The sequence below is a fragment of the Ixodes scapularis genome, unplaced genomic scaffold (assembly GCF_016920785.2).
Source record: "Ixodes scapularis isolate PalLabHiFi unplaced genomic scaffold, ASM1692078v2 PGA_scaffold6__148_contigs__length_123643588, whole genome shotgun sequence".
Taxonomy (NCBI): Eukaryota; Metazoa; Arthropoda; class Arachnida; order Ixodida; family Ixodidae; genus Ixodes; species Ixodes scapularis.
The window spans coordinates 87,034,055-87,050,028 of NW_024609881.1; the positions used below are offsets into that span (position 1 = coordinate 87,034,055).

Consider the following 15,974-nt stretch of genomic DNA (forward strand, 5'->3'; position numbering starts at 1 on the left):
GCAGTGCTATTTGATGAACGACTTTCACACAGGCGAAGGTGGGGTGAAATCGCTGAGAGAGCTAGTCTGCGACTAATTTGCCCGAGACGAGGAAAGATAGAAACGAAGCTAGCACATTGCGGCTATGTATATGTGCTTGTCCGTTTTTAGCTGTCCTTGTTGTGGGTAAATTGATTTTTTTATAATGTAGCTCATGTAGAAAAGTAGTGGTCAATTGGCAATATGTTGGGTGTCTCAAATAGTGGCCAGTCTCTTTAAATCGACCACAAAATTCGGTTTCTTAACCTGTCGCGCTAGGATTTTGTGCACCGTTGCCCACAGGTGGTGTATTTTTTTCTATAAAAATTGCAAAGAGCGAACTAACTGAGGAAAAAATAAAGAAAGAAAAAGGCTTAACTGCTATGGAAATGCAGCGAAGCCAACGGTCTTCAAAAATAGGGCGCCCTATTGTTTGAAGACTGGTGCCTTCGCTGAATTTCCAAAGGAGTTAACCCTTTTTCTTTCTTTACTTTTTCCTCAGGTAAGTTCGCTCTTTGCAATTTTTATAATAAAAAAAATGTACCGCCTGTGGGCAACGCTGCAAAAACTCCTAGCGCAATAGGTTAAGAAACCAAATTTCGCGGTTGATTTAAAGAGCCTGGCTGCTACTTGAGACACCAAGTTAATGTTACACGAATGTTGAGGACAAAACATACCACAAATGTTTGCTGTGTGGTCATTGGAAATATATAAACAATGTTAATAAATTATGTTCCACTAATGTTGAGGGCATAACATACCACAAATGTTGAGGGCATAACATACCACAAATGTTGAGGGCATAACATAGCACAAATGTTGAGGGCATAACATAGCACAAATGTTTACTGTGATGTTACGGGAATGTTTTCAGATAACGTTCCAGCGACATGACATTTTGCGGACATTAGCCACGTATACACAACGTTGGCGGACCACATTCCAGTAACATTGTGGCAACATTCGGTGCTACTAGGGAAAGACGCGTCATATTTGCGATTATTCGTTTACTAAACGCCGGAATCTTTTACTACGCCGAAAGTTGGGACCGGTTTGTCCTACCTTTTGAGCTAGCATGCTCGTGCTGATAGTGGACATAGTGCACGCTCGCGGGCATCACACACGTCAAACCGTCAACGTGAAACTTGCCAGCACAGAAAGCAATACGATCAAAACAAACGCCTCTGCTAAAAAATAAAAGAATAAAAAAATAAAAAAAATACTATGAAGTACGGCGTGCAGAGGCGAAGTTCACCGACACGACGCAAGAGCGATTCTGTTTACCTCTCACCCCCCGCCTCGTACTCTTTAGTCCGTACGCCACCGAGCCTTGCAACATTAGTTGAAGCTGTGAGAACGAGCCGGAAAATATTACTTTTGTTTCATCATGCAAAAGAGACCCAAGGTGCTCGAGCATCTTAAGCCTCTTTCGGCGTTTCCTTATGCACGGCGCTGCGGCAGACGGCACAAGTCCGCCTGCACGTAAAGACACGTTCACGGCGTGATGCGCGCGCTTGTAGCTTTGGGTTGGCTCACGCTTAGGTCTGAACGGGCGACAAGAAAGAACGGTGCTTACCTCAACACTTGAACCGACGCCGGATCAACATAGGCCTCGGTCATGAACTTGCTGCTTTGGGCAACCTGGCGGCTCGAAGCGAGTGTCGAGGCGCGGTGCGCCTCTATCTTACATTTGTTAAAGCTACGCAGAACTGCAGTTAGGTCAGTGCTCCACGGGGAAGGCAAAGTCACTCGTCCCTGAGAATCGTAGCCAAAGGTACCGGGAGTTCTGCCACGAGCACCTGCTATCGCTCGCTCCCGAAACGACGACGCAGTAATGGCGGCGGTTTCGGTATTTCATAGTTGCTTGACTGACTTTCGTAAAGGGTCTATTCAGTTTCCCCCTACATTTAGGGGGAAAATCGATTTAACGTGACCTAACATCACGTGACCTATAAACTCCTTCAGTTACCCGGCTAAATTTAGCGGGATAATATATGTCACGTGACCTAACAATTCCCTCACCAATCTCCTCACCAATTTCCCTATAATGCATTTCGTGCGACACAGGAGTTTGAAGATAAAGGTCATGCCCATTTTTTTATTGTTAACTTACTATTTTGCACTTTATAATATTGAATTGACTTCAATCACCTTCATTTTTTTATACTTAGTGTAGAAATTTGTATTAATTAAACTAAAACTCTCCCGTATGTTCATCAGCTCTTCTTAGGTCCCATGAAGTTTTACGTGGTAGGAGGTACGTTCAAGGAAGACCCTCTTTTGAAGCAGGGCTCCGGAATAACTTTCATGTGTGGAGAAGTAAGAACAGAAAAAAATTCGCAAGGTAAATTTCTTCTGGAGCGGCGGCTTTATACGAAGAGACTTAAGGGCAAATGGTATGTACTCAAGAATTACGAAACTAAAATATTATCGAATTTTGTGGAATTCTTTTGCTACAACCCACCTCGGAGAATGACATGCACTGGTTCAAAAACACGTGGTCACCTTTTAAGTGTTATCAAACGAGCCTCGATCTAGAAAGGTCTCACGCATACTTCCGCACAGGTCTTTGGCGGCGGCGTACTGCAGCTCGCGTGGCTGATTGCGCTTCGCCACCTCACGGTAAAAATCAAGAGACGATTTAACATGGGGGAAATCTGATCAAACGCTGTGGATTGCCAGATTCCTCACAAGCTCTAAGTTATTATAAACATTCAGAAAAGTATATGCAGAATTTAGTTATCGCGTCCTAGAGTTTTCGGTTAGTTCAGAGGATATATATTTCAAGCAGCATCGAACAAACGATTAGGTCATCCTACAAAGCCCCGATGGCGGTATAAAACAGGAGTATAACGATTGATTACTGTTGGCAGAAGAAGAAAAATATAGAAAAAACACTTCAGTTAAGTACACTATACATATCAAAACGAGGATTTCCAATCTTGGACGTCGTAATAGCAAAACAATTTTAAAAAAGTTTACACCTTTTTATTTACTTTCTTTTTGTTTAATTAAGCTGCTCTTGAAAGGTTCTTGTTTTTAGTCTGTGAAAGGTTTGATGTAATCGTTGTGTGATGAGGGTTATAATGGAGGTAAGTAAGTTGGTGTAAGAAGTTTACTGGATACAGATCGATGGAATTTAGAGTATTGTTTCCACAATATTATCCCGCTGTTAGCAAAAGTGTGGGAAATATGGTCACCCTCGCTACATCACACGCGTTTCTTTTGAAATCTAGTTTAGATTAGAAAAGCAGTTTTCATGGCGCAATAATTTCATATTATCAGCAACATCATCATAAACGTCCTTTAATGATTCTGTACACCTGATAAATCGCCTTAAAGAAGATGATGATGATAATAATAATAATAGTGATAATGATCATGATAATAATAATAGTAGTAATAGTAATAATATTAATAATAATTATAATAATAATAATCTCCCCATAGCGGTGGAACGGCAATCTGACTTATGGGACACCCTAAATAAAACTGCCACAAATTCCTGCTTGAAGAACTTAAAAAAACTTATTTGGACGTAATCTTACTACTTCTTTTAAAAGTAGTTGTAACGTCTTTATTTCTATCTTGCGGTTACTTGTGATGTAAATTAATTACAAATGCGTAATTTTATAGAAGTAATTGGAAAGGTCATTTACTTTCGTTTGAAAAGTAATCCTGACATCGTTGAGTCTGGGCAACAGAAAGGGACGCCCTGCCAGTGGCGTCCTGTTAGTGACTATCGAAGGCAAGGGTTCCGCCCTCTCACATCATTACTATAGTAGGAAGAGAGTTAAGAATGACCCTATGAGCTTCAATCGTTTTCTCTGTTTCACTTTAACTATGGCGCCTGCAACGCGTCTCTGACTGGTGAGTTTACCGCGTCCAAAAAAGTGGTCCCTCGATTTCCGCCTGATGACGTCACAGAAGTTTCACGCTGTGGCCAGTCGCGATGCTGGTGGCGTTCCAACAGCTGTTGTGTGTGAGTGCAGACGCCTGTTCTGCCGCAGGTCGCTGTCCAGGGTGGCAGTCCACGGAAACTTCGGCAGCCATAATTTGGGACGCTTTGACGCCAGCGTCACTCGCGTTGGGTTGTGCTAGTCGCAGCTTCTTCTTAGCATTTTATGACCGACCTCCAGGATTGCTACATGTTACAGCATGACACTTGCGACTTCTGTGACGTCATTTGTTGCCACTTCGAGACAACTTTTGATGTGTGGCAGCGTAGGACGCTAAAACACTCACACCGTTCGAAGACGCTTTCCAGGCACTATGTTTAACTCCAACCCCAGCCGACGCTACGGTTCGATGGAGCCAATCAAACAGCGTTAAAAGTGCCTCGTCAGTCCGCTCGTCGTCATTGGGGGTTTGCCATCACCGTTAAATGCAATAATGAACAAAAAAAAGCGCAGGGTCACGGCGCGTTCACTGTGTGATCGGTTCAGTTGGCGACTGCAAACTAGCAGAAATGACAAGCCCTGTGTCAATGCAATTTTTCGGTGCTCCTTGATTGGACCTCTTGGATTGTAGCGTTGTCTGTGAGCATTAAGAAATAACTACGAAACACTTTTTACTTCCTTAAAAACAAATCTAAATATGCAGGCTCAACAGAAACTGCGCTATCATATTCTTTTTTTTTCTTGGGGATTCTATGGGCAGCTAAAATGTAGTCATATATTAATTGTTTAATTGCTAAATCAACGAGTAATTATCGCGATGTGCTTTTTTTATTTTCTTCGGCAATAATAATGTTAAAATAGTGATACTTCTAACCACTTGCTAAGTATAACAATATACATACATACATACATGCATATGGCGCAATAAGCGACTGCAAAGATAACGCAGGCCCGCAAAGGCACATGCGTGTTCGTGGGCTTTTCGAAAAATTGTGTTTCAAATAGGTCTCTAAACAAAAATCATGCGCAAAGACATGTTTTATTAAAAAAAAATGCTTAGCAAGGAAAGTTTCAATGAAGCTGCCGTCCACTTCCTTATCGTAACACGTCATCCTTACCATCTATATTAAAGAGACAATTTGAAGCACGTGAAAATTAGTAAATTACCTAGTAACATTTTAACCCATAATTTTAGTAGCTTACTATAACTTAGCGAATACCAAAAAGATTATGTTAGCAGAAATACTCTTCAGTACATATTTAGGCTTCAGCACAAGAAAAAAATAAACATTGATTGATTGATTGATTGTCCTTCATTTCAATAAATCAAAACCGGTTTCGTAGCCATTCAAAATAGCCGCCGTGTTGTCGGGGCTTTATTGTAAAACGGAGTATAGGCTGGGTATTGGGTTTAATTTTGCTGACTCACCTTCCAAATTTCCTTTTTTCTCAGTTATGTGTAATTTTGTTTTCCCCCATAAAACGTTTCCCCTCTTCCCCGAAATCGAGCCGTCAAACATTCTGTAATCATATCGTGCCATCGTAACATGTTCCAGTGAGAACGTGTATTGTATTATGACTTTTACTTGAATACCTTTACAGGTTAACTTCGATGTATGATATGAAACCAGAAAAATCGACAGGATATAAGCTTCCCAACTACATGGAAGCTAAGATACACCGGGGTTCAGGAACAAGTAGGTTATTTCTGCGGTTTTATTTTTACTGTATTTTTGCATGTTCTCCTCGTCTGCCAAAACTCTCCCACTTTTTTTGTCTTTCCAGGATATGCAGGAACAATATATCTCTTGTTGTCCGACCATGATTCGTGCGCTCTCTTTTACCATAAGACCTCAGGTAAGCAGCCCTTTTCAAACTTTGGTGGCTAACAATTAAGGGTGCTCCAAACCAAGCCGCAAAAAGGGCCCGCAATAATGAGTGAGGAGGAACAAGTTTTTCTTAGAACTTCCGCCTACCGTTTTAGCCCAGAAGCGCGCAGAATAGACCCTTTCCGGAATTCAGGGCCATCTGGTGATTCAAATGGCAGTTTGACTTTTACCGTACTAATGGCGGCGATGAACCTGTGGTTTGTAGTACTGTATGGGGCACCGTCACCTCCGCAAGTCAACTGTGAATGAGAATGGGCGCGTCACTGACCAGTTCTTTTTACATCTCTTCAGTGTCGATGGCTAAAAAGTTACAACCAGTCAGAACGAAGCGCCAGCCCACATAGACGCCTTCATAAAGTTCTATACATGAAGGGGCTTTGAAGCCAAGTGTGGGCTACTAACAGATTGACTTGGCCCGAGTTAGAAATGAACGCTTACGCAGCTCTTGCGTCCGATTCCTGCTTCACGCCGCGCTAACATCTAGAATGTATAGGCATAGAATCATCGGCTTAGGAACATCTTCAACTTCTTCTTTCATCAGTAAACAGATGGTCGCCATTAGTATAGCACATATGCCATTTTTCAGATGATGATAGTGATCAAAGTTGCCAGTCTGAATTCCGGAAAGGGTCTATTGCATGGACGAGAATTCGGAGGGCACTGCTCGCCGGGACGCCGAAGTCGGAAATGTAGAGAGGGAAAGGGATATATAAACACAAATGATGGGCGGGAGAGAAAAAGGAGGAATCATTTCCGGGATTTACGAGTGGCTTCGAGGGGGAGAATACAACATAAGGAACTGCTCCTTAAGCCGTCCTTTGTCCCTTTGTTGGGTTCCCGAGAAACGATTAGCACACTCCCACCCCCCTCCCCCCCTCGCTCCCCCCCAACAGCCATCTCAAGGTGTGTCATGAGGGCGACCTGGGTCGACCGTCTCCCCCTGCTGGGCCGAGAGTGCTCTCCGGCGCTTCGCGACTCTCTTCGGGGCCGGGGAACAAATACATATTTTCAACTTTGGACTGCAAAGCTGGAGCTGCAAAACGTCACTTTCACATGACCATTGAAAGCGCTGCTCTCCCACCGGATTTCTCCGGTGCTCATTTTTTACTGTTTTGCGGCTTGGTTCCCTACCGAAAAATCCAGTATGACTTTTCACTCTCTGGTTTATAAAATTGGAAATCTAACTGGAGTTGTTTCTGGAAGCCTGAGATCTAGATTGCAGAAAAAAAGAAGAATACTTTCTGAGAACCTAAAATCTAGATAGAGTGCAGATATGTTTGCAGTTTTATAATCCAGGTAGGAAAAAAGTCTACTGGGTTTGTCGCTAGGGTTTGGGCTGTGCTTTAGGGTGGTTGATGCGGGAGTCCAACACAGTAAAAAAGGAAAAGTTATAACCAAGCGCATGAAACGCGTTCTAATTATCCAAGAACGTTGCTCGTCCGTAAATGGAAACGAGAGCTAATCACCGTTCCTGATTATCGCGAATTCCCAGAACTTTAAATATTCAGCTAACCATCAGTGAGAACTCTTTCATGCGATCGTTTTCACGTTAGATCTGCATTAGAAGCTTCGCACCCAGTGGGAGCATTCTGCTATTGATAACACTTGGACGCGCGCATATCTAGATCACGACAGGATGCAACAGGTGTGCGCTGGAGATAGGGCATCTCCAGCACGCATGCACGATGAGTAATTGAAACATCTTGCTTATTGTCCAAGTGCACATTCGGCTTTTTTACTCTAACCATATTTCCAGCTCCGTCATTAACTGCGATCGTTCCACTGTTCGCCGCGATTGGTTCCCGCCCATTCTGCAGGGAAATGAAGGCGCACATATTTTCCTTTTTTACGGGAGTATTTCAAGCTCTGTAGTACGATATACGTCTCAAATTAATTTTACAGGCTCAAACACTGTACGTGTGCCTCGAAAGTAGGGCTCGATAGTGGATTGAATGTGTGGAACTATAGAAGTAAAACAGATCAATTAAAAGTTACAAATAAAATCTAGTACATTTTGCTCTGTGCGTAGGTCACCCTTTTTCGGTTATAATCATTTGAATGTTCTTCGGGAAAATAAAATATCTAATCTAAAATGCACCTACAAACATATTTCAATTGTCAACATTCAGGGAGATTAGGCTCCACAGACGTTTGACTTTTTTTTACTACAGTTATTGAGGTGGAAACGAGTATATTGCTAAAGAATGACAATTTTCTGGTTGATGTAATAAAAGAACACATGGTTCTTTTTACCCTGGTTACCAGCCCATTACTATTGGTGAGGCTCGTCAAGTGCTTCGCCTCTATTGCTTTGATTGACTGTACGTGGCCGTAGTGTTCCCTGTTTGCCAAGTTAAGGCTGGTTCACACTGTTGCAACGGACTACGGCAGAGTTCAACGAAAGGGGATTTCAGCCGCTTACGACCGCCACCGCTGCTGCGCGCCCGGTCTAATCTGTCGCAAGAGGGTTAAACACCTGCCCGAGTCGCACTCGGTCGGACTCAACGCTAGTGTGTAAATTGCCATTTACGGTAAAACGAATTGTATTAATAGGGAGTTTTAGGGAGCCGTTTTTGCCCATCCGATACAGTACGGTGAGCCCTCCAATGTGAACTGCGCATATGGGATTCTCCTGTGGTAGCGCATGCGCAGTTCGCACCGGAGGGTCCACCGTACTGTATCGGATATTTAAAAGCGGTTCCCTAAAACTCCCTATTAGTGAGTTTTAGTAGACCGTGCTTCCCTCTCCGCTAAGCCCCTCCGCTACCCGAAACTCTACAGCCAAGGCCATCAGCACGCAGGCGCCGTGGCGGTTCCTTCGTTGCAGAGGGTTCGCGGAGGGGGAAACATTACTTACTAGAACTCCCTAATATAACTAACAAGTTAACCGTGTACACATTTTTATTATTTCCTGATTCATCTTAATTCCCCAACAGTCTTGGTTGTCCTTTTTTTTATTTTTAGCTTCCTTGTTTTCTTTTCATTGTCCATACCACCATAAAGGAAACTGGACAATTGTGCGGAATCACGAATATACTTAGAGTTTTTTAGACATATAATGGCCGTGGCTTTTTAAATTTCAGGTGACTGCGAGCTTTGGGAAATGAAACGTCCGGAAAAGGATGGCCGGCCCTCTTCTTTCTGCTCAAGATATATACGCTCATGCAACAACAAAACTGTACATTATTACCACAAATATCCCGAGTGCCACACCAAGTAGTCCTTTCCTTTCAAAGGCAATGTCAAGATTAAATTGTTGAGGCCAATATATTTTGTTTGAGGAGTTTAAGTTAAAAGCGGAGCTTCTGGACAAGGATATATCTTGTTGCCACACTGGCCCTGGCAACTTTCCGCTCCGTATACGCATGTGAATAATAAAACACGTGTGGTTACGTCCAATTTACTCTACTAAAGCTTAAGAGATAAAATTTACTACAAATAAGGGTGCCTATTCACACTGCTCCTAATATTCGTCTTTTTAGAAGCATTAGTTAATGTTTGTATTTTTTGTGGAAAAAAACAGTGAGCGCGCCGGCCAGTTAGTGATAAGTAATTGTAATGTGACACCTAATACTGTGGTGCAGAAGAAATTAAGAAACGTTAAAGTAAAAAAAAAAATAATAAAGACAAGATACAATACATTCTCCTCCGTTCCATTGGAGTAGCCGGCGCCATTTCAAGGCTGCCAAATTCTCCATAGCACCATTTATTTTCTTCTTCTTCCTCCGTTCCTTTTTTTCTTAAACTTGAAAGTTTTTTTTTCTTACCGCAGTCCAAGGTGACATTTTTTTATTTCTTTAGCTTCCAACTGTGTAATGCGTGCAATGTCGCGCTTCGAGAAGCCATATTGATTATTGTAAACATTACTGGTAGGCGTACGCCCCAGGTTCAAAGAGTTCCGAAACTAGAATTGTTCGGTAACGTGCGTGTATAGCGTGTCAAAACAGCTAACACCGCCTGGATAAGAAGGATTCGATGCTAGTTTTTACACGTCACATACCGCGGAACGGACTTGGACACAAACTGGACGAGCAATGCTGTCTTCTTTGATAAGGCACTGATTGTGGACGAGCCGCGGCCGAAGGCACATTATTCTTGCCCAATCTGTGCCCCTTGCTGGCCCGCGGTATATGACTTGTAAATGTAGCTTGCGTTGCTCTATACGTGGCTCGCACATGAAGTTATTGAAAGAGCGCTCCGATGACCTCCAGAGCAAAGGGGAGGAAGGAGCACCACTCTAATCAGGATCCTCCCCTCCCGGATATGCACAGGCGTCGCTATTCTCCTCCGAGAAGATTATAGAAGATTAACCTGTCACTCAAAATTCTTACATAAGCAGCAACCCCAAGATTCTCGGACAGGCGCGCGCCGCCACTACTTACGCCATCTATCGGCCGCCGTTGCGCCGGCGCCCGTAACTCAATGGACCAAAGCGATCTTTTTTTATAATAAGAAAACTAATTACTCAATCGCTTTGCACTTTTGTGTCACGTTTTACTACGTTGCCCTCAACCCGCACGAGAAATTTCGTGGTCGTGGGTGTTATTAAGTCTGGCCAAAATGCAACCAAACTTTTACTCATTGGTTCCTATGGCGAACCGCAGAAAAATCATACGTCTTTTTAACATTCAATGCAAAACCCCAAAGAAACCACCCTATCAATCTAGTTGCATTTCGCTATATATATAGCCAATGTATCTAGCTGCATGAAAACATTTCATATTTTCAAATTACTTAATTTTAAAGTGGTTCCCCAGGACTTTAAATACCAAAAAGAAGACGCAGTTGGTGAGGAGACTCGAGGATTCAGTGACGTTGTTGCGTTCCTAAATACATTTTTAACAACATATGTAATGTATAACAAAACGGCAACTACACTGAATACTTTCTTGAATGATAACCACGGAGCCTGACTGCAGGTTTTTTTTTTTCACCGCGTAATTAGCTCAAACAAATTATGCTTAAAGTGCTGAATAATTAAGGAGTCAAAACGTTTTTTGATCCGAGCTATATTTTACAAAGTGTCAGCATTTCATTTCACCAGCTATTGCACATCCAAGGATGGTATTAAAAATAAAAATGCCAAAATGAGTGGGTGTGGTCCAGACATTTTGGCAAACGCGACATGAAGAGTACAATTTATGCCGACATGTAGCACGCTGTTACTGCTAATTAATCAATCTTATGTAGGTTTGCTACGCGTGCGCCCGAGAGCTTTTGAAACGGCCCAGTATCTCTTAAGTCATCACAACCTCAGACGTCAAAATCAGGCAAAAAAGGGGCGTGTCCCAGATATTTGGGCATACGCGCCGCCAATTGTGCCATCAATGGCGACACTCAGCACTCTATAAGTCATAACAATGCATCTCCTCTAGTTCTGCGACGCATATGCCCGATTGCTTTTGAAGCGGCCCAGAATTTATTTAGTTATCACTCTCCAAAGGTTGCCTCAGACATTAAAATCAGCCGAAAAGGGGGCGTGTCCCACAAATTTGGGCATACGGGCCGTCATTTGTACCATCAATGGCGACACTCAGCAGTCTGTAATTCATTATAAGGAATCTCCTCTAGGTCTATGACGCATATGCCCGAGTGCTTTTGAAGCAGCCCAGAATTTATTTAGTTATCGATCTCCAAATGTTGCTTCAGACGCCAAAATCAGCCAAAAAGGGGGCGTTTCCCACAAATTGTGGCATACGCGCCGTCAATCGTACCATCAATGGCGACACTTAGCAGTCTGTAATTCATTATAAGGAATCTCACCTAGGTCTATGACGCATATGCCCGAGTGCTTTTGAAGCGGCCCAGAATTTATTTAGTTATCGCACTCCAAAGGTTGCCTCAGACGCCAAAATCAGCCAAAAAGGGGGCGTTTCGCACAAATTTTGGCATACGCGCCGTCAATTGTACCATCAATGGCGACACTCAGCAGTCTGTAATTCATTATAAGGAATCTCCTTCAGGTCTATGACCCATATGCCCAAGTGCTTTTGAAGTGGCCCAGAATTTATTTAGTTATCGCTCTCCAAAGGTTGCCTCAGACGTCAAAATCCGCCAAAAAGGGGGCGTTTCCCACAAATTTTGGCATACGCGCCGCCAATCGTACCATCAGTGGCGACACTCAGCAGTCTGTAATTCATTTTAAGGAACTCCTCTAGGTCTATGACGCATATGCCCGAGTGCTTTTGAAGCGGCCCAGAATTTATTTAGTTATCGCTCTCCAAATGTTGCCTCAGACGCCAAAATCAGCCAAAAAGAGGGCGTTTCCCACAAATTTTGGCACACGCGCCGTCAATTGTACCATCAATGGCGATACTCAGCAGTCTGTAATTCATTATAAGGAATCTCCTTCAGGTCTATGACCCATATGCCCAAGTGCTTTTGAAGTGGCCCAGAATTTATTTAGTTATCGCTCTCCAAAGGTTGCCTCAGACGTCAAAATCCGCCAAAAAGGGGGCGTTTCCCACAAATTTTGGCATACGCGCCGCCAATCGTACCATCAGTGGCGACACTCAGCAGTCTGTAATTCATTTTAAGGAACTCCTCTAGGTCTATGACGCATATGCCCGAGTGCTTTTGAAGCGGCCCAGAATTTATTTAGTTATCGCTCTCCAAATGTTGCCTCAGACGCCAAAATCAGCCAAAAAGGGGGCGTTCCCACAAATTTTGGCAGACGCGCCGTCAATTGTGCCATCAATGGCGACACTCAGCAGTCTGTAATTCATTATAAGGAATCTCCTTCAGATCTTAGGATCCATATGCCCGAGTGCTTTTGAAGTGGCCCAGAATATATTTTGTTATCGCTCTCCAAATGTTACCTCAGACACCAAAATCAGCCAAAAAGGGGGCGTTTCCCACAAATTTTGGCATACGCGCCGTCAATTGTACCATCAATGGCGACACTCAGCAGTCTGTAATCCATTATAAGGAATCTCCTTCAGATCTATGACCCATATGCCCGAGTGCTTTTGAAGTGGCCCAGAATTTATTTCGTTATCGCTCTCCAAATGTTACCTCAGACGCCAAAATCAGCCAAAAAGGGGGCGTTTCGCACAAATTTTGGCATACGCGCCGTCAATTGTACCATCAATGGCGACACTCAGCAGTCTGTAATTCATTATAAGGAATCTCCTTCAGGTCTATGACCCATATGCCCGAGTGCTTTTGAAGCGGCCCAGAATTTATTTAGGTATCGCACTCCAAAGGTTGCCTCAGACGCCAAAATCAGCCAAAAAGGGGGCGTTTCCCACAAATTTTGGCATACGCGCCGCCAATCGTACCATCAGTGGCGACACTCAGCAGTCTGTAATTCATTTTAAGGAACTCCTCTAGGTCTATGACGCATATGCCCGAGTGCTTTTGAAGCGGCCCAGAATTTATTTAGTTATCGCTCTCCAAATGTTGCCTCAGACGCCAAAATCAGCCAAAAAGAGGGCGTTTCCCACAAATTTTGGCACACGCGCCGTCAATTGTACCATCAATGGCGATACTCAGCAGTCTGTAATTCATTATAAGGAATCTCCTTCAGGTCTATGACCCATATGCCCAAGTGCTTTTGAAGTGGCCCAGAATTTATTTAGTTATCGCTCTCCAAAGGTTGCCTCAGACGTCAAAATCCGCCAAAAAGGGGGCGTTTCCCACAAATTTTGGCATACGCGCCGCCAATCGTACCATCAGTGGCGACACTCAGCAGTCTGTAATTCATTTTAAGGAACTCCTCTAGGTCTATGACGCATATGCCCGAGTGCTTTTGAAGCGGCCCAGAATTTATTTAGTTATCGCTCTCCAAATGTTGCCTCAGACGCCAAAATCAGCCAAAAAGGGGGCGTTCCCACAAATTTTGGCAGACGCGCCGTCAATTGTACCATCAATGGCGACACTCAGCAGTCTGTAATTCATTATAAGGAATCTCCTTCAGGTCTATGACCCATATGCCCAAGTGCTTTTGAAGTGGCCCAGAATTTATTTAGGTATCGCACTCCAAAGGTTGCCTCAGACGCCAAAATCAGCCAAAAAGGGGGCGTTTCCCACAAATTTTGGCATACGCGCCGCCAATCGTACCATCAGTGGCGACACTCAGCAGTCTGTAATTCATTTTAAGGAACTCCTCTAGGTCTATGACGCATATGCCCGAGTGCTTTTGAAGCGGCCCAGAATTTATTTAGTTATCGCTCTCCAAATGTTGCCTCAGACGCCAAAATCAGCCAAAAAGAGGGCGTTTCCCACAAATTTTGGCACACGCGCCGTCAATTGTACCATCAATGGCGATACTCAGCAGTCTGTAATTCATTATAAGGAATCTCCTTCAGGTCTATGACCCATATGCCCAAGTGCTTTTGAAGTGGCCCAGAATTTATTTAGTTATCGCTCTCCAAAGGTTGCCTCAGACGTCAAAATCCGCCAAAAAGGGGGCGTTTCCCACAAATTTTGGCATACGCGCCGCCAATCGTACCATCAGTGGCGACACTCAGCAGTCTGTAATTCATTTTAAGGAACTCCTCTAGGTCTATGACGCATATGCCCGAGTGCTTTTGAAGCGGCCCAGAATTTATTTAGTTATCGCTCTCCAAATGTTGCCTCAGACGCCAAAATCAGCCAAAAAGGGGGCGTTCCCACAAATTTTGGCAGACGCGCCGTCAATTGTACCATCAATGGCGACACTCAGCAGTCTGTAATTCATTATAAGGAATCTCCTTCAGGTCTATGACCCATATGCCCAAGTGCTTTTGAAGTGGCCCAGAATTTATTTAGTTATCGCTCTCCAAAGGTTGCCTCAGACGTCAAAATCCGCCAAAAAGGGGGCGTTTCCCACAAATTTTGGCATACGCGCCGCCAATCGTACCATCAGTGGCGACACTCAGCAGTCTGTAATTCATTTTAAGGAACTCCTCTAGGTCTATGACGCATATGCCCGAGTGCTTTTGAAGCGGCCCAGAATTTATTTAGTTATCGCTCTCCAAATGTTGCCTCAGACGCCAAAATCAGCCAAAAAGGGGGCGTTCCCACAAATTTTGGCAGACGCGCCGTCAATTGTGCCATCAATGGCGACACTCAGCAGTCTGTAATTCATTATAAGGAATCTCCTTCAGATCTTAGGATCCATATGCCCGAGTGCTTTTGAAGTGGCCCAGAATATATTTTGTTATCGCTCTCCAAATGTTACCTCAGACACCAAAATCAGCCAAAAAGGGGGCGTTTCCCACAAATTTTGGCATACGCGCCGTCAATTGTACCATCAATGGCGACACTCAGCAGTCTGTAATCCATTATAAGGAATCTCCTTCAGATCTATGACCCATATGCCCGAGTGCTTTTGAAGTGGCCCAGAATTTATTTCGTTATCGCTCTCCAAATGTTACCTCAGACGCCAAAATCAGCCAAAAAGGGGGCGTTTCGCACAAATTTTGGCATACGCGCCGTCAATTGTACCATCAATGGCGACACTCAGCAGTCTGTAATTCATTATAAGGAATCTCCTTCAGGTCTATGACCCATATGCCCGAGTGATTTTGAAGCGGCCCAGAATTTATTTAGGTATCGCACTCCAAAGGTTGCCTCAGACGCCAAAATCAGCCAAAAAGGGGGCGTTCCCACAAATTTTGGCATACGCGCCGTCAATTGTACCATCAATGGCGACACTCAGCAGTCTGTAATTCATTATAAGGAATCTCCTTCAGATCTATGACCCATATGCCCGAGTGCTTTTGAAGCGGCCCAGAATTTATTTAGGTATCGCACTCCAAAGGTTGCCTCAGACGCCAAAATCAGCCAAAAGGGGGGCGTTTCCCACAAATTTTGGCATACGCGCCGTCAATTGTACCATCAATGGCGACACTCAGCAGTCTGCAATTCATTATAAGGAATCTCCTTCAGGTCTATGACCCATATGCCCGAGTGCTTTTGAAGCGGCCCAGAATTTATTTAGGTATCGCACTCCAAAGGTTGCCTCAGACGCCAAAATCAGCCAAAAAGGGGGCGTTTCGCCCAAATTTTGGCATACGCGCCGTCAATTGTACCATCAATGGCGACACTCAGCAGTCTGTAATTCATTATAAGGAATCTCCTTCAGGTCTATGACCCATATGCCCGAGTGCTTTTGAAGCGGCCCAGAATTTATTTAGGTATCGCACTCCAAAGGTTGCCTCAGACGCCAAAATCAGCCAAAAAG

The 15,974-nt window shown here is 43.8% G+C and overlaps 1 protein-coding gene across 1 annotated transcript in view; it reads left to right on the forward strand.

Moving 5' to 3' along the window:
* Positions 1-9,026, forward strand: part of LOC115317899 — a 29,352-nt gene extending 20,326 nt beyond the window's left edge. The window contains exons 2-5 of the mRNA XM_029977651.2: positions 2,239-2,414; positions 5,520-5,614; positions 5,703-5,774; positions 8,890-9,026. Coding sequence (XP_029833511.2) covers positions 2,239-2,414; positions 5,520-5,614; positions 5,703-5,774; positions 8,890-9,026 — 480 coding nt within the window. The remainder of the gene's footprint in view (positions 1-2,238; positions 2,415-5,519; positions 5,615-5,702; positions 5,775-8,889) is intronic.
* The last annotated feature ends 6,948 nt before the right edge of the window (positions 9,027-15,974 follow it).